The sequence below is a fragment of the Canis aureus genome, chromosome 28 (genome assembly GCF_053574225.1).
Source record: "Canis aureus isolate CA01 chromosome 28, VMU_Caureus_v.1.0, whole genome shotgun sequence".
Taxonomy (NCBI): Eukaryota; Metazoa; Chordata; class Mammalia; order Carnivora; family Canidae; genus Canis; species Canis aureus.
This window is the reverse complement of record NC_135638.1, coordinates 30,698,361-30,723,578: the sequence shown is the minus strand read 5'-3', so window position 1 is coordinate 30,723,578 and position 25,218 is coordinate 30,698,361. Positions and strand designations below refer to the sequence as shown.

General features: G+C 41.9%; 1 protein-coding gene across 3 annotated transcripts in view; it reads left to right on the top strand.

The window, feature by feature from the left end:
- CHD7 (chromodomain helicase DNA binding protein 7) overlaps positions 1-25,218 on the top strand; it is a 192,200-nt gene that overhangs the window by 53,126 nt on the left and 113,856 nt on the right. For all 3 annotated transcript variants that reach the window (XM_077876852.1, XM_077876850.1, XM_077876851.1), the window contains exon 2: positions 11,172-13,007. In XM_077876852.1, coding sequence (XP_077732978.1) covers positions 11,346-13,007 — 1,662 coding nt within the window. In that variant the 5' untranslated portion in view covers positions 11,172-11,345. The remainder of the gene's footprint in view (positions 1-11,171; positions 13,008-25,218) is intronic.

Here is a 25,218-nt window from a genome sequence, read left to right as displayed (position 1 = left end):
TATTGGCAAATGATGTATACTAGTTAAACTCCCTAAAACCATACTAACCAATGGGTGCAGCAGTCCCAGGTCTTAGGAAGCTCTGTATTTTAAAGCGGAATAGGCAAGTGTGTGTTCTTTTTTGTATTTTTTTTTTTATTAAACCAAGTACAAAATTTGATAAGGTTTCATGTAGCCTTAAATTATTTTGATCATCCTCTTTATGCGAAACAAATGCCTCACCTAGTAGTAACTCCTCTTCTCACTTTGCCTTTTCTTACATTATAGTCTCTTTTACTTGCTCACTCAAGGTGAACTTAATATTGATCTATGATCAAAATGAACACAAGGTAGAAATTTATAAGTACATAAGTGGGATCCCTTTTCAAACTGAAATATAAAGTTTATGTGCAAGTTAGAATGATATCCTAATAGCAGGAATCTTGTACACTCCTGTAAAAAGTACTTAATGTTAGAATTGGTTAATTGAATGATTTTTAGGGGAAATATGTGAAACAGAAGTGGGTCATAACAGTCAGCTTTCAGTGACATAGAATAGTATGGCACTGTAGCAAAATAATAAAGGAATTTTTTACAGAATGTATTGTAATTTGAGGGAGAACAGATTTAGGTTATGAATTAATTTGCTTAGAATAGTGTAAAAGATACTTCGTTTTGCCCGCAGTGCTCAGATAACTGGGGAAGGAAGCTCAGGAAATTTCTGGGTAATAAGGAGAAGGGCTAGTTTAGGGTTGAGCCTTTGCAGTGGATGCAGGAAAACATAAAGTTAAATATATAGAGTTTATGGAGAAAACTGTTGTCTTTTGTTATATGCGAATATGAAGACATTGAACTTGGCTAAAAGATTATCAGGCTTATTTAGTTTCATGAAATTGATAGCTTTGATTGTCAGTAGTTATATTTTAGAATAGTTTTTTAATCAAAGATTTTATTTATTTGAGAGAGAGTGGTAGAGAGAGCATGAGCAGTGGGGAGGGGCAGAGGGAGAAGCAGGCTCCCCGCTGAACAGGGAGCACAACACAGGGCTCGATCCCAGGACTCTGGGATCATGACCCGAGCCAAAGGCAGACACTTAACCAACCAAGCCACCCAGGTGCCCTAGAATAGTTTTTGATTATAGTTTTGATTTGATTATCATAGTTTTGATGATGATGGCATTGTAGAATCCTATTCACATTTTCGTTAAGTGTCATAGGTATAGAAAAAATGTTTTCAACCTTATTTTAAGTCAGAATGATTATGACATAATGGATGTGAGGCTGTTTATTATATATTCCAGGCATCATTCCATTTCCTTTGTCAAATATAATTTACATTGAAGTAGAGATTTAATGTAGTCATTGAATAAGTGACATTTGTTTTCTTCCTTTTCCCCCTATAGATTTACCTTTTGAGAGTATGTGCACTTTTCCAAATAACTTTCTCTAATATTCTTCCAAGGACCTCCACAGCCTTTCTTTACCATTCTCTGTACCTTTTATATATATTGCTTGCTTCCCTGGTAGAAATTTGGATTTTTCTTAGTCCTGTGTATTCCTCTTTCACATGAAATACGGCATCTTAAAGAACCTTCCAGGTTACCATGTGACCTCTACCCTCATCCCGTGACACTTTGCCTGTGTCTGTGCTCAGGTTTATTCATGATGGATAAGGCTTCTCATCACATGTGCTCTGCTCTAGGAGAGAAGATGATAAATTATTTTCAGCTGTGGTATTGCCGAAGGTTCTTTTCCCCGCCTCCTCTCAGGAAAAGAATGTTGGTAGTATGTATCAGAGGACACTGTTTACTACAGCCTTTCTCTCCCTGCATTTCAAACCAGGCAGAGTTGGGTACAGAATTGAGAGTTTTAAAATCCCCCTGGAATATGAGACAAGATCCCCTTTTCAACTTTTTTGGGACCTTTGAAAATGCAAAAGATTATAGGAAATTGCCCGATCAGTTAATCCGTGACAACCGTAGTAAGTGTACAGAAAATGTGGTAAAAATGGTGTTTTCTGTATACTTACAGAAGAGTTGGCTGCTTACTTTTTCTTTTTCTTTTTTTTTTTTTGGTAACCTCTCACCATTGTTACCTGTGTCCCACCTTGGCAACTTTCATTGGTTTAGCTTTACAGGGGTTTGTGAACAGCAGAGCACCCCTGGACAGAGGGTGGCCCTAGGCAATCCTTCCTTCCCTCCTCTTGTTCTCTTCTCACTTTTGGTAGGCTTGACATCACCAGATGGGGGTGTGTGTGTAGTCAATTGCTTGAAATAGGACTAGATAGAGTGAACAGGGAAATATTTTCAAATGATAATTTTTTAATAGGCTCATAAACATGTGACATCATTTGCCTTCATAGATCAACCATGTTTTGTTTATGCATGGATATTTTGCAATATTAAGCAAGATGTACCAGGATTCATAAAATTTTGTAAAATTTATATTACTTTTCCATTAGTTTGCCCAATAAACATCTTTGCTAGGTGGATTGAAATACATTTCTGAAGTTTCATTTTTTTCCTGCCCCAAATAAATTACACTAAAAAAATTTCCATTTACCTATTTGTGGATTTGTCTCTGCTTTCCTTCTCATCTGTAATAAAATTAATTAAGATAGCATTACGCCTGGGTGGCCCAGCGGTTGAGTGTCTGCCTTCAGCTCAGGGCATGATCCTGGAGTCCCGAGATCAAGTCCCGCATCGGGCTCCCTTTATGGACCCTGCTTCTCCCTCTGCCTGTGTCTCTGCCTCTCTCTTTCTGTGTCTCTCATGAATAAATAAATAAAATCTTAAAAAAAAAAAGATAGCATTACAAAGTTGGAGTGGATTCACATATTTTACATAGATACATATCTTGTGTACTTATATGGATATGGTGCGTACAGATAAGTATATAGGTGTTTGTTCTCATTTCTTTCGCCATATCATGTTGAATCTCTAAGTGCTTTTTTAAAAATTTTTATTTATTTATTTTTTTAAATTAGGCCCTGGGCTGAAGGCGGCGCTAAACCGCCAAGCCACCTGGGCTGCCCTCTAAGTGCTTTTAGAATGTATACTGGTTTATTGCTGGGCCATGCAAAGTTGTATGTGGAAAGGAGGTCACCCTGGATGTGTTCTGTGGTAGGACAAGCAGGTTAGCTGTCTGCTGGCTGCCTTCTCAGTGGGCTTAGTCTTTGAAGGAGCTAATTTCAGAGAGTGGTATTTCAATGTGGACTTGTAGGGTGTAAAGGTTGTTCTCTAAAAGACATTGATTTCCATGATTCTTGTGGTTTGGTAGATAACTTATGTATAGGACAATGCTACCTTTTGTCCAATTTAGAAAAAAAAATAGTATTGTGGCCACGCACTTGGTATGAACTGTTAGTTGAGTGCTGTTTCATTAGTTGCCTTAAAGGAAAACATTGGCTCCAGCACTCTTATATAGGAAAAAGAAAATCATCTTTATCTGAAAGGCAGCTCAGAATATGCACACTCTCAAAGTTATGTAGAAATAACTGAAAGATTTCTGCAAGAAACCTGTGAAATAGTGTGTTATGTAACATAGCATTAGATATTAATGTTAACTGCATTTTTTTTTGGTGTGGGGGTCATGTAAAATGGTTGGCAAGCAGATGGGTGTATCTATAAAATTAAACCCCTTTTAGATGTCCACTCCTTGTAAACCATTATGAATTAAAATTTATCACTAAGGAATATTCGTAATTTTTGGGTGAGGTCGATAGTAGTGTTGTTTCTTTGTTGGTCAGGAATGCCTCGACTACCTTTCCTTAAGTGTAAGATAGCACATCTTTGTATTACTTGCTTTGTAATCCTTTGGGATGAGTTATTTGTGGTTGGTTTTTCACTCTTGTGTTAACTGAGGAGCAGTCAGAGCCATGGTGGCTCAGTCCTGAGGGCAGGACTTCCTAAATTTTCATCTGCGCAGGAATCGACAGGCTTGTTAATAAAATGCCAATTCTGAGTCAGGAGGTCTGGATTAGGACACCCAAGAATCTGTGTCTCTCACCAGTTCCTAGGAAGTATCAGTAGTCCCAGCACCTGCTTCAGATGGCAAGGCAAATAAATGAGGACAACAGTGCTTGACTTGAATCAGCCTGAGGAGAAAAAGGGCTGAGGGTCAGGAAGTTTCCCCAGAGGAGTGGTAACAAAAGGACTGAGATGAAAAAGATGCCAGAGTGCAAGGTGAGGACATAAGGAGGCAGGTGTGTAGTTCGAGGAAGGTGTGAGGAAGTGAGTGGATGATTGTTGGTAAACTTCTCATCAGACCTAGCCTGGGTGTTTGTGCATGTTTCAGGGGTGGGGAGGGGGAAGTTTGGGGTTTAGAATGGAGGTTGACAGGGATCTGATTATGAAGTGCCTTCCACCCACGCTGGAGCACTTGGACTTGATGGAACTCTGGAAACTCCTGTAAGGATTTTAATCAGGGGAGAAACATGATGTGTTTTGTGTTTTGGAAGATCGCTCAGTTGGCTGTGTGAACCTGTTGAGACCCGACTTGGAGAGAAACAGCCAGTCTTTAATGTTTTATCCTTGCTTAAAATACGAAGGCCTGACTCCATCAGAGGTGGGGTGAACTGAGAGGAAGAAGTAGACCTGTGGGGTATTGGGAGGCAGAGTCAGCAGGTTGGTTGGTGGTTGGTATATGAAGGGTATCTGAGGGGCATTTATTAGAATAGCAAGCTGCACAAGACAGGGGCCCTGTCTGTTTTGTTCAGTTCTGTGTACCCAGTGTCTGGTAAATGCGTTATGCAAAGTAGGCACTCATTAAATATTTTTAAATGAATGAATGATGGGAAGGATAGAGGGTTATTTTCCATTGTTTGGCTGGGTCAGAGGGGCGGATGGAACTAGTATTAGCTGCTGTAAGGAATGCTGATGTAAAGCATACCATTACTCTATACAACATCAATTCTGAGCATAGTTTTTCCTATAAAAAATATGGATCTCTTTAATATCAGCAGATTTGGGGGTTTCCTGGTGTTAAACATGGAAGCTAGCTGTAAATGCAATTCTTACTCTTTTTTTTTTTTTTTTGGTTTTATTTTACATATGGTGCTTGGACTTCCAAAGGACTTCAAATCCTTTTTTGTTTTTTCTATATTTTTTTCTTCCAATAAAATAGTGAAAATAATACACAAAGCCACTAAGAAAAATAGTGTCCTTACTATATCATTATGTAGATTCTGGTTTAAAAATTAAGCTTACTGGCACCTGGGTGACTCAGCGGTTGAGCATCTGCCTTTGACTCAGGTCTGATCCTGCAGTCCTGGGATTGAGTCCTGCATTGGGCTCCCCACAGGGAGCCTCCTTTTCTCTCTGCCTATGTCTTTGCCTCCCTCTGTCTCTCATGAATAAATAAAATCTTAAAAAAAAAATGCACTGAACAGGAGAAAGTATTTTTCATCAAAGAAAATTGCTACTATCTAATATGGTCTTTGTCTAAACATGTTACCTCTAACAGGAAATACATAGTAGTGCAGTCCGTAGAATTTTCTGCAATGATGGAAATGTTTTATGTATGCCCTGGGTTGTAGCTTGTGTGACTGACCTACTGAATTTTAAATTTATTTAGTTTTAATTAATTTGAATAGCAACATGTGGCTCATGGCTGTTGTGTGGGACAGGGCATTCATAGCATATTAGCATGACCCGACATACTAATGAGGAAGAAAATGGTCTTTCCCAGGGCAGGGAGTGGGTGGTGGGTTGGGGAGTTCAGGAAGGGCCATGAGGCAAATCTAGAACTGACTTGTAGTCAACTGATGCTGGTGACTTGGAGGCATTTCCTGATTGTTTATCTGGGTCATTGTCCGTTAGGTAATACCTTCTTCCACAGTGGGCATTGGCCTGGGTAGACTTTTTCCTCTTTCCCAAGTGGCTCTTGGGGGCTATGAGTGGGCATCGATGCCCATAGGCCTTATGATCTAGCAGATCTATGAATAGGAACATGCAGTGGTACTGAGCCCTTTATCTTTCATGTGATCACCTATGGGTTCATGGATCCTCCTCCCTTTTGATATAATTTGTAACCTTGATGATGGAGAGGCACCTTCATAGGTTGTACTGCGGATGGTGACAGCTGCTAGAAACTGCCGTGGAAATGCTGATATATGCTTACCCACGCCCAAGAATCACTGTCACGGTCATGTTACGTGCCCCAGGCATTTTGGAGATGGAGGATAGAAACTTGAAGAGCACAATTAAAAATCAAGCTATAGATCACAAAATAGTCTTCATCATCTAAAATGCAGTTATCCTTTGAGTCTACACTTGGCCACACATGTTGGATATTTATGAAAAAAGTTTCCTTTGGATGGCATTCTACTTACCCAATTGGATAAAAAGTGACCTATGGAAAATATCTTGCACATGAAAATGTTTTGTATTCACTTAACCTCCTTGCTAATTTCTCAGGTCATTCACTATGATACCACATTGAAACTTGCCTGCAGGAATGCCATATTACTTTGGCAAGAGCAGCGTAGATAAGCATTGTTTATAGAAGTTTGGGGAAGTCAGAAATCATTTCAAGATATTAATATGTGTTTTTGCACAACTTATTTCACCTCGGTTCGTTGTATGCCTGTTGCTTTCATCCCTGATTCTCTATGTGCTGTTTATTTGGTTTTTGGATCTGCCAGTTTTCTTCCTGCTTATTCCTCCCCAAAATCAATCAATAGCCTCAATGTGGTGCTAATAATGTGCTTGCTTCCTTAAAGTTACAGATAGATAGTATAATTAAAAATATTTGTTTGAAAGGAAACTCTTATGCTGGTTGGTCTCAGCAGTTTAGTAACTTATCTCCGAACAAAACAGATGCAAATTAGGCCTTTAATAATTTGCTGTTACTAGTAAGCTGCCATTTCTTCCGTACATTTCTCTTCCATCTTTGGGAATTGTCCGTCATGAAAATACCTCCTAGAAGATGTTTACTTCTCAGTCTATAAAAGGTTTTTTTTAATCTGTTGGAGGAAGAGGGGTTTGGATTAGAAGGTCTCCAAAGTCCTTGCTAATTCTCAGATTTTCATAATTGGTTTCACAGTGAAGTTTCTACTGCAGCATAGGTGATTCTGTTAGTTGAGCTGTCTCATTGGACCCCTCCTCACCCCCAGACATATGTACCTTCTGCACTGCCATTGCTATCTCAGAAAATACCCAGTGCCCAGTAAGGCATTCAACAGAAACTTACATTATTGTGACTTCACTGTCTGTTTCCGTACTATTTACTATATAATATCACACATGTTAAAACACTTGTCCATCATAAATTCCCAAGAAATAGTTTGTAAAATGGTATCCTAAGTTTTTATTAATGTAACCTCTGAATCTTACTTTTTAAGATTTATCATTTACAGATGAGCTCCATGAGGACAAAGGGAATTTTGATTTTATTCGTTGATAATATCTCTAGTACTTAGACCAGTGCCTGGATCATTATAGGTACTCAGTACCTGTGTTTTGAATAAGTGTGATTTGATATTTAGTTTGATTTTTATTTAAAACCAAATCAAACATAAATACAACTTGAATATTTATTACCCAGATAATAATCGTGAAAATTATTTGATAATTGTATTGATAACTGACAACTTGTATATCTAGTCATCTTTTTAATAATATGTAATTATACTGTCCAGCGTGATAGCCCCTACCGCCACGTGCACATTTTTTCCTTGAAATGTGGCCAGTAGGGGCGCCTGGGTGGTTCAGTTGGTTAAGTATCTGCCTTTAGCTCAGGTCATTATCCCAGGGCCCTGGGATCGAGAGACTAACGATCAAGGTCCCCCTGCTCAGTGGGGGAGGCTGCTTCTCTCACTGACACTCCCAGCTTGTGCTCTCTCTCTTGCTCACTCTCTCTCAAATAAATAAATTTAAAAATCTTAAATAAATGTGGTCAGTAGAAATTGAGATATGTTCTAAGTGTGAAACACACACTGGGGTTCCAAGACTCCGTACCAAAAAATGTGAATGATCTCATTCATTTTTTTAATGTTGATTACATGTTGAAGTGATAATTTTTTTCCATATATTGGATTAAGTTAGATTTATTATTAAAATTAATTTCACACTCTTTGGTTATTTTTAAAATGTGACTACTGCAAAATTTAAAATGATATCTACGGCTCTGATTTGATGGCTCATTGAACAGCTGATCTATGTAGACATAGAAAATATAGATGCTGAATGTAGAGAAGAGGCCAACCTCCAAAAAGGAGTTTTAAATGAATATCTTTGATAGAAACAAAATTATAGGTTGCAGCTGTGACTTGGGAAAGTGGGTATTCAAATGGACTTGATCAAATTAAAAAGGACCAAAATAAATTAATTAGATTAGCTCAGATCAGAAATATGAAATCCAGCTACCAGATGGATTCCTAGCATAGTCGCCAGCCAAGTCTTGAGGTCAGAAAAGGGGCAGGAGCATCGTGGTGGCTGCCCAGGCAAGCGGGAGCGTCATTAAAACCATAGTTTTTGAACTCCTCTGCCTGGAGCTCACCTGATGGTGGTCTCTGTTGTGGAGGGTGGTGCGTTTACTGGATATCAGGTAATGCTGTCATTTTTCTTGCTTCTGGGAAATGAAGTCTTAGACTGGCTAACTGGAAGCCTATGCATCAGGTAGGATTACTTTGAGTAAGTGTTCTGTTTTGTCCCTTCTTCTGCCTGTAGGCAAGTTCTTTTTCCCCTTTCTGCCCCACCTTTAAGCTGATACAAGGTAAGGGGCATCTCAGAAGCTGCTGCTCCCAGGCTGCTGTGCCTCTGGGCTCAGCGGACCAGGCCATCCCCTCCCCTTGGACTGCTTTCCCTCCAGAGCTGGCTGGGAACCCCATGCAGTCAGTAGCATTGCCTCCCATGACACGCGGGGCACCCTGGAGGATGAAGCTGTTATCCTATAAAAACAAGGCCGTCCGTACATATGAGTAGACATTACCTTCCTTAAGCTAATTTGAAAGGTTATTTTGGTAAGGGGTTAGTCTGCACGGCTAGTTTAAGCTATTACCAAGTCCGTTCTAGTGTTTATTTCCTTGAAAGCTAGAATGAGTCTTGAATAAATGAAGACTGACTGCTTGGGCTGTTTAGGAGTAAATTCGGTTTATAAATATTTGTTGCACTTGGCGCTGAAGATTTCTGCCTGTCTTTATTTTGGATTTGAAAGTGGTTGTGTAGTAAAGCAGCATGTCGGTAAATAAAATGGCTTTCATGCTCACCTTATTCTCACTCTTCTGACCTCTGTTTTGGAGAAAAGTCGATCAGAAAATTCATGGCAGTTAGCGGCGGAGTGAGGAGACCTTTGACTTTAGCTGACAGCTGTCACCTGAAAACTACAGACCTGAAGACCTTCTCAGGTGTTATGTCTGTAGCTCTGACAGTGAACAGGAATGTTGTTTACATTTTCTGTAAGCAAAATTCTCCCCTTGTTAGGAATATGTTAGAGTAGGACAGGCAGGGACTGGGTTTTCTCTCTCTCTCTTAGGGACTGGGTTTTCTCTCTCTTTCTGGTAAGTTCTCAGCAGTGCTGGTTGCCCATTGTTCGTTCCCATGCTGGTGGAGAAGTGCGTCAGTATTTATGACTGAGCCTGTTTATAACATCACTTTTGAAATTCTTCAAGATACTGCTCTTTTCCAGTTGGGTGGTGTCACACAATACTTCATGTGCTCATGAAAGAGGAAAAAAATGAGTTAAATTCCAAAGATGTTTAAGATTTCGGACATTTTTCCTATGTGAATTAGTTCTTTATTAGGTTGTTGATTTAATTAGCATTCGACAAAAACACTTTCCGGTTTTGATTGGTGAAGCATTCTTTAAACTGGTGATTTTAATCGGACGTGCAGAATCTGTTAGAAACTGTTTGAACAAAATGCCCAGCAGTAAGTAGTATATACCTTGTGCTATAAACACAGGATGCTGACAGATGTGCTTTTCTCCCTACCGGCTCTCATCCTGTCTTGTCCCAGAAGAGGCAAAGGCAAGGGCGAAGGCCTGCATGGATATTTGGAGCTTTATTCCATTAAAGTAATTTTCAGGGCAGCCCCAGTGGCGCAGCAGTTTGGCGCCGCCTGCAGCCTGGGGTATGATCCTGGAGACCTGGGGATCGAGTCCCACGTCGGGCTCCCTGCATGGAGCCTGCTTCTCCCTCTGCCTGTGTCTCTGCCTCTCTCTGTGTGTCTATGAATAAATGAATAAAATCTTAAAAAAAAAAAAAGTAATTTTCAGTTTTGACCAGTTTGGGGGAAGTTTTCGGTTTCTTCTGACGAGAATGGTCATCGTCCAGCGTCTAGCCACCCGTCCAGAGTTTCTCTGAGTGGTCACACTCTGGGTGCATCACCAGGGCCTGGTATGTGCCGGCAAATCATGACCTGTGATCTGTCGGCCGGCAGCGTGGTCTGGGGGCGCGGTGGGCCCAAAGCCATGGGTGAAATCCACCCTCTTGGAGAATGAAAGCTTTTATTCTGGTCTCTTTCTGAGTCCTATATACTGCCATGAAACATAATGGAATTATGAACCTATTATACTGTTCATGACCTTGCTTTCCACCATCCTTACGGACTCTCCCTTGTTCGAACACCGTTGTGGGCACTTTCTTGTTGGATGCCTCTGTGGCCGTTACATAGTTGTATGCAGGCCGTAAATATCTAATTTGTACGAAATGCCTGATTTTGGTATTTGTATAATCCTCTAGTCAATTTAACTAAGTTGAGCTTTTCACAGCCCCCGGTGCCGCGGCTGCTCATCTGATTACACTGCTCAGGGGAATAAGGTTAAGGGCGGGCTGTTGGTAACCAGAGCATTTCCAGGGCTTTAGTTCAGCAGATGGGCTGCTTGGCTATATTCATACATCTGCTTGCCTGCTGTGGCAGCTGCTGCTGCTTCATGTTGTGTTCTTTTGTTCTGTTCCATCCAAGAATGGAGCGCTAGGAAGTGTAGTGAATGGATTAATTTAAGGTTAAGGTTAGTGTTTTGCTTGCTTTCTAAGTAACCGATCATAATAATGCTTCTGGTAGAAGCTAATGAGTTTCTCTTAAAGTGAACTAGATTTATAAAATACAGCTCAGCGAGCGGGCTAGATTAGTATTGTTGATGGAAACCAAATTCGAATGCGTAAAATACTGGCAGTTTCTTATCATTCGTTCCTAATTCTTTGTTTTCTTCCTCCCTCCCTCCCCCCTCCCCCCACCTCCCGCTCTCTTCTAGGACCTATATCCAGACTTTGCCTGACACTGCAGGGTCCAAGAGAATTAAAGAAATATGGAATGACGTGAAGAAGATTAGTCAAGGATTATAGGCTTTGAGGACAAACACCTCAGTGAGGTGAAGCACAGACAAGCTCCTGAGCTGTGGTTTGGAGGAGCCGCGCGTTGGAAGAAGATGGCAGATCCAGGAATGATGAGTCTTTTTGGCGAGGATGGGAATATTTTCAGCGAAGGCCTTGAAGGCCTCGGAGAATGTGGTTACCCAGAAAATCCAGTGAACCCCATGGGTCAGCAGATGCCGATAGACCAGGGCTTCGCCTCCTTGCAGCCATCCCTTCATCATCCCTCCACTAATCAAAATCAAACAAAGTTGACCCATTTTGATCACTATAATCAGTACGAACAGCAAAAGATGCATCTGATGGATCAGCCGAATAGAATGATGAGCAGCGCCCCTGGGAACGGGCTTGCGTCTCCCCACTCGCAGTATCACGGCCCCCCCGTCCCTCAGGTCCCCCATGGTGGCAGTGGCGGCAGTCAGATGGGAGTCTACCCTGGCATGCAGAATGAAAGGCACGGGCAGTCATTCGTGGACAGTGGCTCCATGTGGGGCCCCCGGGCTGTGCAGGTGCCAGACCAGATACGGGCCCCCTACCAGCAGCAGCCACAGCCACAGCCGCCCCAGCCCACTCCGTCGGGGCCTCCTGCACAGGGCCACCCTCAGCACATGCAGCAGATGGGCAGCTACATGGCACGTGGGGATTTTTCCATGCAGCAGCATGGTCAGCCACAGCAGAGGATGAGCCAGTTTTCCCCAGGCCAAGAGGGCCTCAATCAGGGAAGTCCTTTCATCGCCACTTCAGGCCCTGGCCACTTGTCCCACGTGCCCCAACAGAGTCCCAGCATGGCACCTTCCCTGCGTCACTCGGTGCCACAGTTCCACCACCACCCCCCTACTGCTCTCCATGGAGAATCCGTGGCCCACAGTCCCAGATTCTCCCCTAATCCTCCTCAGCAAGGGGCTGTTCGGCCACAGACCCTTAACTTTAGCTCTCGGAGCCAGACAGTCCCCTCACCTACTATGAACAACTCAGGGCAGTATTCTCGATATCCTTACAGTAACCTAAATCAGGGATTAGTTAACAATACAGGGATGAATCAAAATTTAGGCCTTACAAATAATCCTCCAATGAGTCAGTCCGTACCAAGATATCCCAATGCTGTAGGATTCCCGTCAAACAGTGGTCAAGGACTAATGCACCAGCAGCCCATCCACCCCAGCGGCTCACTTAACCAAATGAACACACAAACTATGCATCCTTCACAGCCTCAGGGAACTTACGCCTCTCCACCTCCCATGTCACCCATGAAAGCAATGAGTAACCCGGCAGGTACTCCTCCTCCGCAGGTCAGGCCTGGAAGTGCTGGGATACCCATGGAAGTTGGCAGTTATCCAAATATGCCCCACCCTCAGCCGTCTCACCAGCCCCCCGGTGCCATGGGAATCGGACAGAGGAATATGGGCCCCAGAAACATGCAGCAGTCTCGTCCGTTCATGGGCATGTCCTCAGCACCGAGGGAGTTGGCCGGGCACATGAGACCAAATGGTTGTCCCGGTGTTGGCCTTGCAGATCCCCAAGCAATCCAGGAGCGACTGCTTCCTGGCCAACAGCATCCTGGCCAGCAGCCGTCTTTCCAGCAGTTGCCGACCTGCCCTCCGATGCAGCCCCACCCAGGCTTGCACCACCAGTCTTCGCCCCCACACCCGCATCACCAGCCTTGGGCACAGCTCCACCCATCACCCCAGAACACCCCGCAGAAAGTGCCTGTGCCTCAGGTAAGGGAACCCGAATCCGGCCTGCCTTGCAGTGCAAAGTGCAACACGGTAAACTTAAAGAGGTTTTTCCTTTGAGTTTCATGCAGAGCTTTTTCGTTATGAGTTCCTTAATTTTTATATTGTACGCTGCCCTGGAATCTCATTTTTCCCCCTCTATTCTTCTTTCACTTATTGGCTTCTGCATTTATTCACGTATTCAAAAAGCCTTGAATTCTTCTACCCCAGGCATCATGCTCAGTGTTGCGGATGTGTCACGGGTAACTAAACCTGGGTCCCTGCTTGCCTGCAAGAGCTGTCACTGCCAACAGGGACATGGACATTGGGCTCCTCTTCTTTCTCTATCTCTCTTCTCTCTCTGGTTTAAAAATACAGTGAAACTTGGTTTTCAGCAACATTTTCTGTTTGTGGCAGTTCCTCTTACCTCTTTTAGAAAATTATAATTTTTTTTCCTTGGGAAGGTTCACAATGTGTTCTTCTGTAATACTTATTTTACCAGATGTTGAATGCTAGTGTGAACTTAAATTGCAGTGTAGAAAATCAGAGTCAACGTTAATCTGCAGAAAATGTTTGGTCTCTAAGAGATTTGGGTACCCGGCACCGCTGCAGGAGTCTACCTTTCTATAAGCTGGGATTTTTGTTATCCTAACGAGTTTGTAAGTGGACATGTAAGTTTCAAAGCTCTTGTATTCACAAAGATGTCTTTCCATTATAAACATTGGTGTTTGTGCCGTAGGTCTAGGAAAAATAAATGAATATATGTACAGATAATTCTGAGTGCTGTTCAAAAATAGGTATTGATCTTCCACCATGATTGCAACTTGAGTTCGGATGGCACAGGAGGTGATTTTAGAGCTATTCTTAATGAACTTATGGGAAAACATGACCAACATGTGGAAAGAAAAGCACAGTGGAAGACCACACGTGCTTATGCAACAGGTGTCCAAAGACAGGAAATACCTGGGAATGTGGGTGCTTGGCTCTTGCCTAGGAGTTAGCCAGGAAAAGTGAACTGAGGACAGCATTTCTGGTTTGGGGATGACTTAGTAAATGGGGTATGGGACCTTGAGCTTGCTGCAGGGCAGGCCAGTTGGTGGAGGTCTTGTATTTTCTTTTAAGGAATGTAGACAGGCTTCTGTGGGGAGCTTGGGATGTTGATTAGACAGTCCACAGCTGGCTGGGAGACCAGAAGTTGAACTGTGAGCCTGTGGTCCAGGCCTGTAAGGACAGTTTGGACCAAGGATTGGGGAGTAGAAACAAGGAGGGATTAAAGCAATGTGAAAGTAGAAAGGTTTGGTCAGGAAACAAATCTGTGTTGGGGTAGCCCAGGTGGAGAGGCATTTAGAACAGAGACTCAGAAGCCTCAGCCATAGTGGGAGCAGGAAAGTGGGGATCAAGAAAGTCTCTCGGGGACCCAGGACACAAGGACATGTGGAGGTTTTGGGGAAGCTGTCCTCCGAGGTCTGGCACACTTGGATATTCTCAGCAGGAGTCCCAAGGTCAGTGGGAGCTGTCCGGGAGAGAGCTGTTCCCTGTCTCCTCTGGGAGCTGAAGCTCGACCTGCAGCCCATGGGAAAGGGATTTGGAGTCCAGTGGTTCCCAGACCAAGGGAAGGGGGAGGTGAGAGAGCTTAGCCTGACAGGAGGCTGGGAACAGAGGGCCTGGGGGAAGAGGAGTGCAGAGGAATGAATGGCATCAAACCCTGTGTATTTGTTTTCTCTTATATCAATCTCCAGGCCAGGTGCCCCGGAAAGTGCTGTCCCTGAGCCATTCAGGCTGGGGGGCCTTGAGGGCAGAAATGAGTGTGACTTGGTTTCCAAGAATTACTCTTAACTTGCTTCTTGGAAAGGATCTTATTGGCCCAGGGACCTTTCCAGAGCAGCAATTCTGACTTCTCCTCGTTCTGGCATCTTCTCACTTTGCTAAATGCAAGCACCCATTTGAAGGAGCTACCCTGTGGTTGTAATGCACTCTCTGGGTGAGAATCGTTGCTCTCATCACCCTTTCCCTAGTTTCAAGAGCTTAAAACATCTCAATAGCCATTTCAGAGGATGACTACAAGTGTGTGGCATTGGAGTCACTGTACACTGGAGGGTTGCATATGTGCTAGACTCTAGGGGACCTGACGTGCAGTTCCCCTGCCTCTAGGTCACCTTCTTGAGTCCGCCTTTATAGACAGACTTAGAACTGTAAACACGTACATTTGAAGTGTTTTTATTTAAGTTTCGTTGCCCTTAACATTTTTTGTTCGTGGCATTTGCCTTTTTCCTTCTGCATAACTTTGCATCCTCTTCAGATTTTGAAGCACTCACTTCTGAAAATAATACTAGGGAGGTGTAAAATCTTGGGAAGAGCATAGACTACAGTCAAAAAAAAAAGAAAAAAAAGTCGAATTTCAGCTCTGCTACTCTTAACTAGCTTGGCGACCTCAGACAAGTTAACCTCTCTGCCCTCAGATTGTTCGTCAGTAAAATAGGAAAGATAGTAAGTACCCTATTGCAAAAGGCGTTGAACTTAACATATATCTAGTGCCTAGTATAGTGGCGGTCTGTGGTGTGTACTCCTGTTAGTTCTTCAGGCTGTAGTGCTCATCTCCTGTGATACAGACCTTGCTTTATCATTGCATCATTTCACATGTAAATACAATGTAAAATTACTTTTTTATTTTTAAGGAACAGGTGAAATATGATTATAGCCTTAGTTATGAAACATTAAATTTGATTTGTGCAAATATTTCCCCTTCTTTAGCCCATGTTGACAGGTGTGATGAGGATAATGATGTGAGTAATTCAAAATGCTATCACATAATCCTAAAAACCTCTCTCTCCCTGTGAATGACTCACTCTAGGAAATATATCTATCTAATTATGTTTTGCTTTAGAACTACTAAAATTATTTTGCATTTCATATATGATAGAATGGTGGTTCAAAACCGTGCTGTGTAGCAGGGAAACTGCCCGATCGGGTTGAAATATTGATGTGATTTGCTGAGTTATCACAATCATATAGGCTTGTTGGTTTTATCTTGAGTCACTTTTTAAAAGTATGTGAAGCTTTTTAAATGTCTCGTGGGCTCTAAACAGATATTTTCCAAATTATATAACACACATAGTTATCTTTAAAGAGTTTTTTTTTTTTTTAAAGAGGTTTTAACTTTTTATTGAAGAGTCAACAAAGGAAAATGTTAGAAAGGCCAGAGTTCATTGGACCACAGTGTTCATTGTGGAGTGTGGGCACATTCTTTGGCGTTAGGTCCAGACTATCCTGATTATTTGATGAAGTTTACAGGGGAAGAAAAAGATCCTGTATTTCTTTTAAATAGCTGATAAGGAAGGACATTGATTCCTGATCCTTTTCATTTCAGACCCATTTACATGCTTAAAAATTATTGAGGACTCCAAAGATCTTTCGTTTACATGGGTTTATATGTTGAAATTTATTGTCTTAGAAATTTAAACTGAGGACAGTTTGAAATATTTATTTGTTGATCATTTAAAAATAATAAACCGAGGTGGATAAGTAGCAAGAGTGTGCAAACTCTTGATCATGGGGACGTGAGTTCAAGTCCCACGTGACTGTAGAGATTAGTTAAAAACAAATGAATAAATAAATTTAAAAAATAATAAACTATTGTGTGTTAACATCAGTAGCATTTTAAAATAAAAAATAACTATTTTCCAGAACCAAAAAAAAAAAAGACATCGTTTTACATTTTTTGAAATGTTGGATTCTAACATTTGCCACCGCATACAGCCTGCAGGGACTCTTTGGAAAAGTCCACATATGCTTAGAGAGAATGAGAGCGAGAGAGACAGATTACATCTCATAGAACCCAGGGCCCCAGTCCCACTTTCAGAGCCACCAGCATGAAGGGGAAGTGTGCAGGCTTTGGAGTTTGCAGCTTTTGAGTGGAAACACCACCAACTGCTGGCCCTGTGACCTTGACCAGGTGACTTAAGCTCAGGGCCTCAATTTTTTTTCTCTCTAAAATGAAGGTAGACTGGGGTGCCTGGGTGACTCGGTTGAGCATCCAACTCTTAACTTTGGTTCAGAACATGATCTCAGGGTCCTGAGATTGAGCCCTGTGTTGGACTCTGTGCACAGTGCAGAGTTTGCTTCAGATTCTCTTTCTCTCCTCATCCCTCTGCTTGCTCTCTTGCTCTCTCTCTGTGTAAAATAAATAAATAAAATTTAAAAAATAAATAAAATGAGAGTTTACCTCCCTGGTTAGAGGCATAGCAAAATTACCAATAATATCTTTTAACATTTAACATGGTGTCAGATACATGGTAAGGACTCCAAAACATTATGTTATCATTGGGCCAATGCTCAGAATTGCTTGTTGCAAAGTTTAAAAAATAACTTAAAGCACTTACTTCAATATTAACTATTGTTGGAATTGTTTGCCTTTGTTTTCATGCTTTTAGGGAACAGTTACCAGATACCGAGGCTCCCAATAATACTACTCTTTGGGAGAGCTAGAGACAGCTTGTTTGGGGCGGCGGGGGGTGGGGAGTCGGGGGTGTATGGTGCAGGCATGCATCTGCCAAGGAAAGCACAGCCCAGGAATAAGCACTGTGTGGTTTGGAAATAGCTTCCAATCCACTCTTGTAGGGGTGAAGTTGGGGTCTCTGAGTTTGAGCCAGGGGAAGAGATGGCTTCACTGAGGTGTGAAGGATCTGCCCAGGTTGAGAGGAGGTTGGGTGAAAGGGGGAGAGAGAGGAGTTTAAGGCTGAGGAATTGAGTCCAAAGACCAGAGCCCCATGCCCCCCGAATGAACTTCAGTGTTGTTGAGAGGTGTAGAGGCTGGGGTATGAGAGAGGAAGCTGTGTGGTCTCCTTGTGGGCAGGTTCTGTGTCCACGGGGTGCACTGGGATGTTTTTGGCGGGAACACAGCACCATTGGTTTGCTCTGCAGCACCCAAGGAGTGGGAAGCACAGCAGAGAATGGAATGTTGATCAGTGCACGGTGGCTGTGGGTGAGAACCACCTAGAACATCGTTTTGTTCATTTGAAGAGCTTATCTAAAAAAGACTGGTTAAATAGATTGTCTGTCAAGTCATAGGCAAATCCCTGAGTTTCTGAATAAGTTCTACTACACAAGACACAGGTATCTCCGTTTACAGATTTTGTTCTGGGGTGGGGGTAACTTTTGGTGGAATTTAGAATCTACAGTGTTGTATCCTTAGAATAAGTATATTTTGAATATATTTGTACCCTTTTCATTAACTTGGGCCTGAAAGACCATCATGATGAAGGAAACAGAAGCAGAAAAAATTAAGGGACTCTAAGATTGAGGTGATGGGTAATAATTTTGGTGTCCTAATTTTTCCCCAGGAGATTTAAAAAAAAAAAAAAAAGGAAAAACACCTAGAAGAATCAGTGGTTGTAACTTTTGCAGTTCTCTGTCTTTCCATGATATCTTATAAATATCTTTAAAAAACAGCTTTTCTGGGAAAACCTTTTCCTGTTAAGTTTCAAGTACAGTGAATATTCTACTGAAATTCATTCAGTTCACCCAGTAAATACAGAATTCCAGACATGAGCAGGGTAATTGGCAACTACTAAATAAACTTTATGGAAAATGTGGCCATGCATCTCAAGCCTCACTTATGCAAATTGTGATCAGAAGTAGAGAAAGGGGCCTTTTTAATAGAGAATACATGTATCTCTATGAATATTACTTTTGACATGACATACTTACACTTTCATACCCCCACAGATATCTGATAGAGATGGGGAGAACCCAGCTTCAACCTAAGTGTCATTCAGGGGCTCTTCTAAGTGTACCACGTTCAGAGAACAGACACCCATAGCTAAGACCTTGATGGAACAGGCTGTCCCACCATTCTCACAGAGGGAAGGGAGGAGTCAGGGGAGTCGCCTCTTTCCCCATGTGCTGGTGGCTTGCTGGTTATTTCTTCATGATACCCTTTGGTTACAGCAAGCCATCCGTCCTTGACTGCCCTTGACTTTGCTGGGTGATCTGGTGCTCTCAGCGGCTTCTTGTTGTTCAGTGAAGACTGTTAGGTGTTTCTTCTGTCACAATTTCTATATGCTACAGCTTAATGAGAGCCTCCCTGCGTCTTCCCTCAGCACAGGTGGTTTATCTCAGAGGTCAGAGATTCAGTGGGTTGAAATGGAAAATACCGAGTGTAGAGTCAAGCAAAGGAAAAAATTCTGCCCTATCTGTCCTTTCACCCCCACCGTCTGAAGGCGTGAAGTGAGCCGCATACTAAATGGTAGCCTTGTCTCCTAGTGGCTTTCATTTTGTAAAAGAGTATTGTTTTCTGTATCAAAAATATTGCAGGTAACAAGGAGTTAGTTTTTTGATTTACTTTTGAAACCTGGATATTAACCATCGGCTCAGTGTCCTAAGCAGCCAATGAAATTTCTTAACGTTTAAGAAGCCACTTTTGGGTATTGCATTTTAATCTTGGATCTTTGTTGTTTTCATTCAACTCCATTAAAGAAATATTTATGTTGTTATGTGCTAAGCGCTATATGAAGGAAGAGATTGGCGATGTGGGACAAGGCAGGGATGAAATAAAGGCCTTCACTGAGATGGACAGGGGATTTTGCTATTTAGGTGTATAATCTCCTTGCTGTCATTTCTTCGGGTACCAACTCTGTTCTAGACCAGTCCTGTCCAATTGAAATGTAGTGGGAGTTGCAGGTGTAAGCCACATGTGTTATTTTGAATTTTTAAATAGTTACTTAAAAAAAAAAAACCTGGTAAAATTAATTTTAGTAACATATTGGGAAGCCTGGGTGGCTTAGCGGTTGAGCGTCTGGCTTTGGCTCAGGGCATGGTCCTGGTGTCTGGGATCGAGTCCCACATCAGGCTCCCCGCAGGGAGCCTGCTTCTCCCTTTGCCTGTGTCTCTGTCTCTCTCATGAATAAATAAATAGAATCTTTTAAAAAAGTTAATAATATATTTAATTAAGTCAGTATATATAAGATATTATTCCAACACATGATCAGTAAAAAATTACTAATTAGATATTTTACACAAGTACTTGAAATCTGATTGGCGTTTTACACACACTTCTCATTGCATTCAGTCAGCACTTGCCATCTCCATAGAAGGTGGACCAGGAGCCCAATGTGGCTGGCAGCTGCCATGTTGAAGAGCACAGGGCCGGACTCTTTGAATAGTAGTTGCTTCAAATTATTATTATTTTTTTAAAGATTTTATTTATTTATTCATGAGAGACACACACACACACACAAAGAGAGGGAGAGACAGGCAGAGGGAGAAGCAGGCCCCATGCAGGGAGCCTAATATGGGACTCGATCCTGGGACTCCAAGATCATGCCCTGGGCCAAAGGCAGACACTTAACCACTGAGCCAACCAGGCGTCCCTCAAATTCTTTTTGAAAACAACTCCAAGTATAAATAAATCTATGCACATGTAAGTAAATTTTAAACTCTTTAATTATGACAGTAAAGTTCAACACAGGTCTAAGGTTGTAAGGTTGGGAAAGTAGTAGTGTTTTTTTTAGGTAATAACACTACACGTAGTGTTGTGTGCATGCATGTGCATGTGTGTGGTATCCTCGTCAGCTCATGAAAAGATAATCTAAGTGAAATTCCATTTGTTTCGATTTCAAAGAAGGCTGTCTTGAATGTTTTTCTACTTTCTTGTAATAAAAAATAGTGAGTTTGTCTGAAAGGTGGATTATAACCATTTCCAAGATTTTAGTTTCAAGTGGTTTTTGGATACTTTTAGTAGTTATTTCCTCTCCCCCCAACTCCGGATCTCTCCTTGCCTCTCCATCACTAATGCTTATTTATGAAATTGGTACTCCAAGGATAAAGGAGAAAGCCCTCGTCTTTACTCTTATGATTTCCCCCTCCTTCCTTTTCCTTTTACCTTTTTCTTCTCTGCTGCTTTTTTCTTCTTCATTTTTATAATCACTCAGGACACCATCTCTGGCACCGCAGAGCAATAGTTGGCTGGGGAAGGAAAATTGGGGAGTGGGTCAGGGAGACAATTAGGGGAAAAGCATTGCTAGACCTAACTTGGAGAATTTACCTTCATCTTGGCACCTTAATATTATTCTCCATTTGCTGTAGTTATAGCTGTCAATCTATAGGTAATCTCTAAATAACCATGGAGAGAGGGCCCTCATTCTTCCTTTGTCACCGAATATAGTTCCTTTATCAGTGAAGGAAGTCAGCAGCAAACTTGTGCTTTTGCCTTGCAAACTTTAGTAGGTGATGGTGCATCACCATGAATGAGGTTTCACTTTTTTTTTCTTTTGCTTAGTGTGAGAAACATAGGCGAGCCTTCTAGGGACTGGGGCATGACACTAGGAGTGGTGCCAGTGGAGAAGTTAGAGGAAGCTGGCCAAATGCCAAGGAGTTGGCACCATTTTAAAAAGTCAAAAGTCAACATAGATACATAGACACTCATTTTCCTGCTTTGGATTGGATGGTGAGAGAGGACCAAGTAAGGCCAGAAGGCCTTATGTCTTATTTTAAAGGATGGGTGGATGGATGGATTGATTTGAGGGAGGGAAGGGGAGAGGGAGAGGAAGCATGAGCATGCACATGCACATGCAAAAGGAGCAGGGAGGGACAGGGGGCCCTGAGGGAGAGGGACAAGCAGGCTCCCTGCTGAACATGGAGCCCTTTGTGGGGCTCGATCTTGATCTCACAACTTTGAGATCATGACCTGAGCTGAAACCAAGAGTCAGAGACTTAACATTGACTGAGCCTCCCGGGTGCTCCTCCCTCTGTCTTATTTTAGTGATTGCATTAAAATCATCACCGAACCAGTTATTTAAAAGAAACATGCTATCTTGATTCCTCTTAATGAAGAGCATGTGTCTGTTCTGCTTTATTGTGTGTTTGGCCTGTTCTCCTCCACTGTCTTCTATGTTTAATTTAATTCTAAGTAATTCTTACCACCAATTTTAGGAGAATTCTTAGACCTCAACACTAACTGTGAAGGCCAAAAAAAAAAAAAAAAATTGCTTTAATTTGAAATAAAAGGGATTAATCTGAGAGTCATTTTGTTTGTTTTGGGCATGGGCAGAGGAGGAGGGGCAAATAGCGATGTTGGAAGCCTTGCTGAGATTTTCTTGAGTGGTGTTCTAACTCAGCCTGTTACCCACCCTGTTTGTTAATGGCAGGCCAGAGCAGGTTTGGAGCTCTGGGGTGGGAATTCCTCCCTTAGCCATTTGGTGGGCTGTAAAGTCCCTGCTTCTTGCTTATCAGAGAGGGCTGAGAACACTGCAGGGTAGATTTCTCAGTTAGTAAATAGGCAAGGACTTTTAGATCATTCTTTCTCTGAAACTTTAAAGTCATATTTCTGAACTTTTTAATGAAGGGGCCATGCATAGATTTAAAGTTCTTACTGGCTATAGGAATATTTGGAATTAAAGTTCAATTTTTAGGTCATGCTTCTTTGATTCTTTTTTTTTTTTTTTTTTGCTTCTTTGATTCTTATAGCACAAATGTTCTGTTTAACTTAAAAAAAGCAGTCATGAAATAGTGGGATTATCCAGTTATGATGTGTTTGTTTTCACTGTTATTGTTACAACCACCTCAAAATGTCAGTGTGAAGAGATGGCTAAACTTTAATACCACTGTGGAGGTTGACAGAAATGGACAGTGGCGACTAATGGAGAATTTACCTCAGTCTTGACATTTTAATGTTACTCTCCGTTCTCTGTATTCATAGCTGTAAATCTACAGATAATCTGTCAGTAACCACAGGCAGAAGTGGAACTGGGGCAATCACCAAGTAGGATGTGCTGACGTTGCTTTAAATTGGTCCATTACTAAGCTAACTCCATTTCTGGCTGCTCAAATATTGCAAAGACATTTTCACAAAGGAGAGCTGTTGAAATGTATGGAAGCATACCGTGGATTAAAGGAGACAAGTGAGAGTTCTTTAGGGAAAAAGTTTGATGATTTAGAAGGAGTTAAGTAGTATTTCATTTTTATCAGCTATTCCTCTGGATGCTTCCCCTTTTCACCTTAGCTGTATTCCCCTAAATAATGGGGACTGTTAATGAAGCATACGAACTTCCCCCATTCTGGGGTCAGATGCGAAAGCAGCACTGGTGCTCAATGTCTAATATATCTCACCTTCTTTCTTTCTTTTATTTTTTTTAAAAGATTTTATTTATTTATTCATGAGACACACACACACATGCAGAGGCAGAGACACAGGCAGAGGGAGAAGCAGGCTCCATGCAGGGAGCCTGACACGGGACTTGATCCCAGGTCTCCAGAATCATGCCTTGGGCTGAAGGCAGTGCTAAAACCGCTGGGCCACCAGGGCTGCCCTATATCTTGCCTTCTGATTCAGTCAGGTGTTCCTCTTACTTTGAAACAATGGTAGAAGACAACTGAAGGAAAGAAAACTCCAGAGCCTGATTTTGGAAAAGGTATGTCCTTAGAGCTGAGCTTAAAGCTCACAGCTTTAGTGTTTGCAAGAAAGTTAAAAATCAGTATTTATGTATAAATAAGTCTCTAAGCTAGGGTATCATTAGTGAAGGGAAAAGGCAAAACAGAACAAAAAACTAAGAGACCAGGCAGTCATAGAGCAAAAAATAAGCCAGATCACAAGATCAGTTTTAGTAAGTTTCCCTCACTGAAGACTTAAGTGAGAATCCTTTTTTTTGAAAAGACTTTATTTGAGAGAGAGAGAGAGAGAGAAAGTGAGGAAGTGTGGGGATGAAGGGCAGCGGGAGAAAGAGAATCCCAAGCAGACTCCCAGCCAAGTGTGGAACCTGACGTAGGGCCTGATTCCACGACCCCAGCTGAAACTGAGAGTCAGAAGCTCAACCAACTGTGCCACCCAGGGATCCCCTGAGAATCCTTTAAATGGATGCTAGAGTAATATTTCATATTAAATATAAATTTGATTCCAAGACTGAGGTAATGGGAAGAGGTATCAGTTTACTTCATTTAGGGTTTCCCGTGTCATTTTTAAAAAAACACTTTGTACTTCTGTCTAGTGGGCCATATGATGGGGGGTTGGCCAGGGCACTGCCTGTCAGTGCTGCTGGAGAGGATGCTGGCAAGTCAGGAGTGCAGACTGGTGGAGACCATGGGCTCATGGGCTCCACCTGCACGGGAACTGCATCTGAATCTCCCTCTTCCAGTTTTTTGCCTAGTCAGGAAATTGGGTACTTAGTGTCCTCCCTAAACTTGTTTCCTGAGGATGACAAATATCAATTGCTCCAGATCACTATGGGCGTTAAATGAGACAGTGGCTGTCAAGTTTTTAGCACAGTGTGTGGCATGTGATAAGTCTCTGATAAAAGTTAAGTATTTTATTACAATTACTGCTAATGTGGTTTATTGAAATGAGCTCTTGGAATTTCTTCCCCACTTCCACTTTTCACCTGAAAGTAGAAAAACTTTCCCTTATTTTGTGAAACTGAGCATTATATACCAATGTCTTAAAAATCAGTTTATCAGGGCAGCCCCGGGTGGCTCAGCGGTTTGGTACCTGCCTTCAGCCGGGGATGTGATCCTGGAGTTCTGGGATCGAGTCCCACGTCAGGCTCCCTGCATGGAGCCTGCTTCTCTCTCTGCCTGTGTCTCTGCCTCTGTGTGTGTGTGTGTGTGTGTGTGTGTGTGTCTCATGAATAAATAAATAAAATCTTTAAAAAAAATCAGTTTATCAGAATCCCTATAAAGCAAACAAGAATTCATAATATTTTTGCTGGGAGGGGGCAAAATTGCTATCACACTGCTGCATTTCTTTTTATTTACTCTCTAGGAAGTGGGGTACTATATATAAAATATCCTCTTTCTCAGTGTTTAGTTTCTTCCCAGTTGGTTTGTGAGGGCCATACCACTTATGATCTTTTCAATGTTTCTTTATCCTAATCTGTTTGTTTTCCTATAAAATGTAACTTTATGTTTCAAAGTGAGATGGTCACAAAAGGAAAATAAGTATCCTTGCAGTTTGATTCAGCAGCTACATTTTAAAAAGTGGCCAAAGAAGGTGATTCAGATTTTTTCATATGTGAGGTTTTACAATTTTGGAAACATTTTTTTGTGTAACTCAATACTATTACCACTTTGATTTTTAAAAGATTTATTTACTTATTTTAAAGAGAGAGAGTGTGTGCAGGGGGAGGGTCAGGGGGAGAGAGATAGAGAGAGAAAATCTACTAGCAGACTCCCTACTGAACTTGAAGCCTGACTCAGGGCTCCATCCCAGGACCCTGTGATCATGACCTGA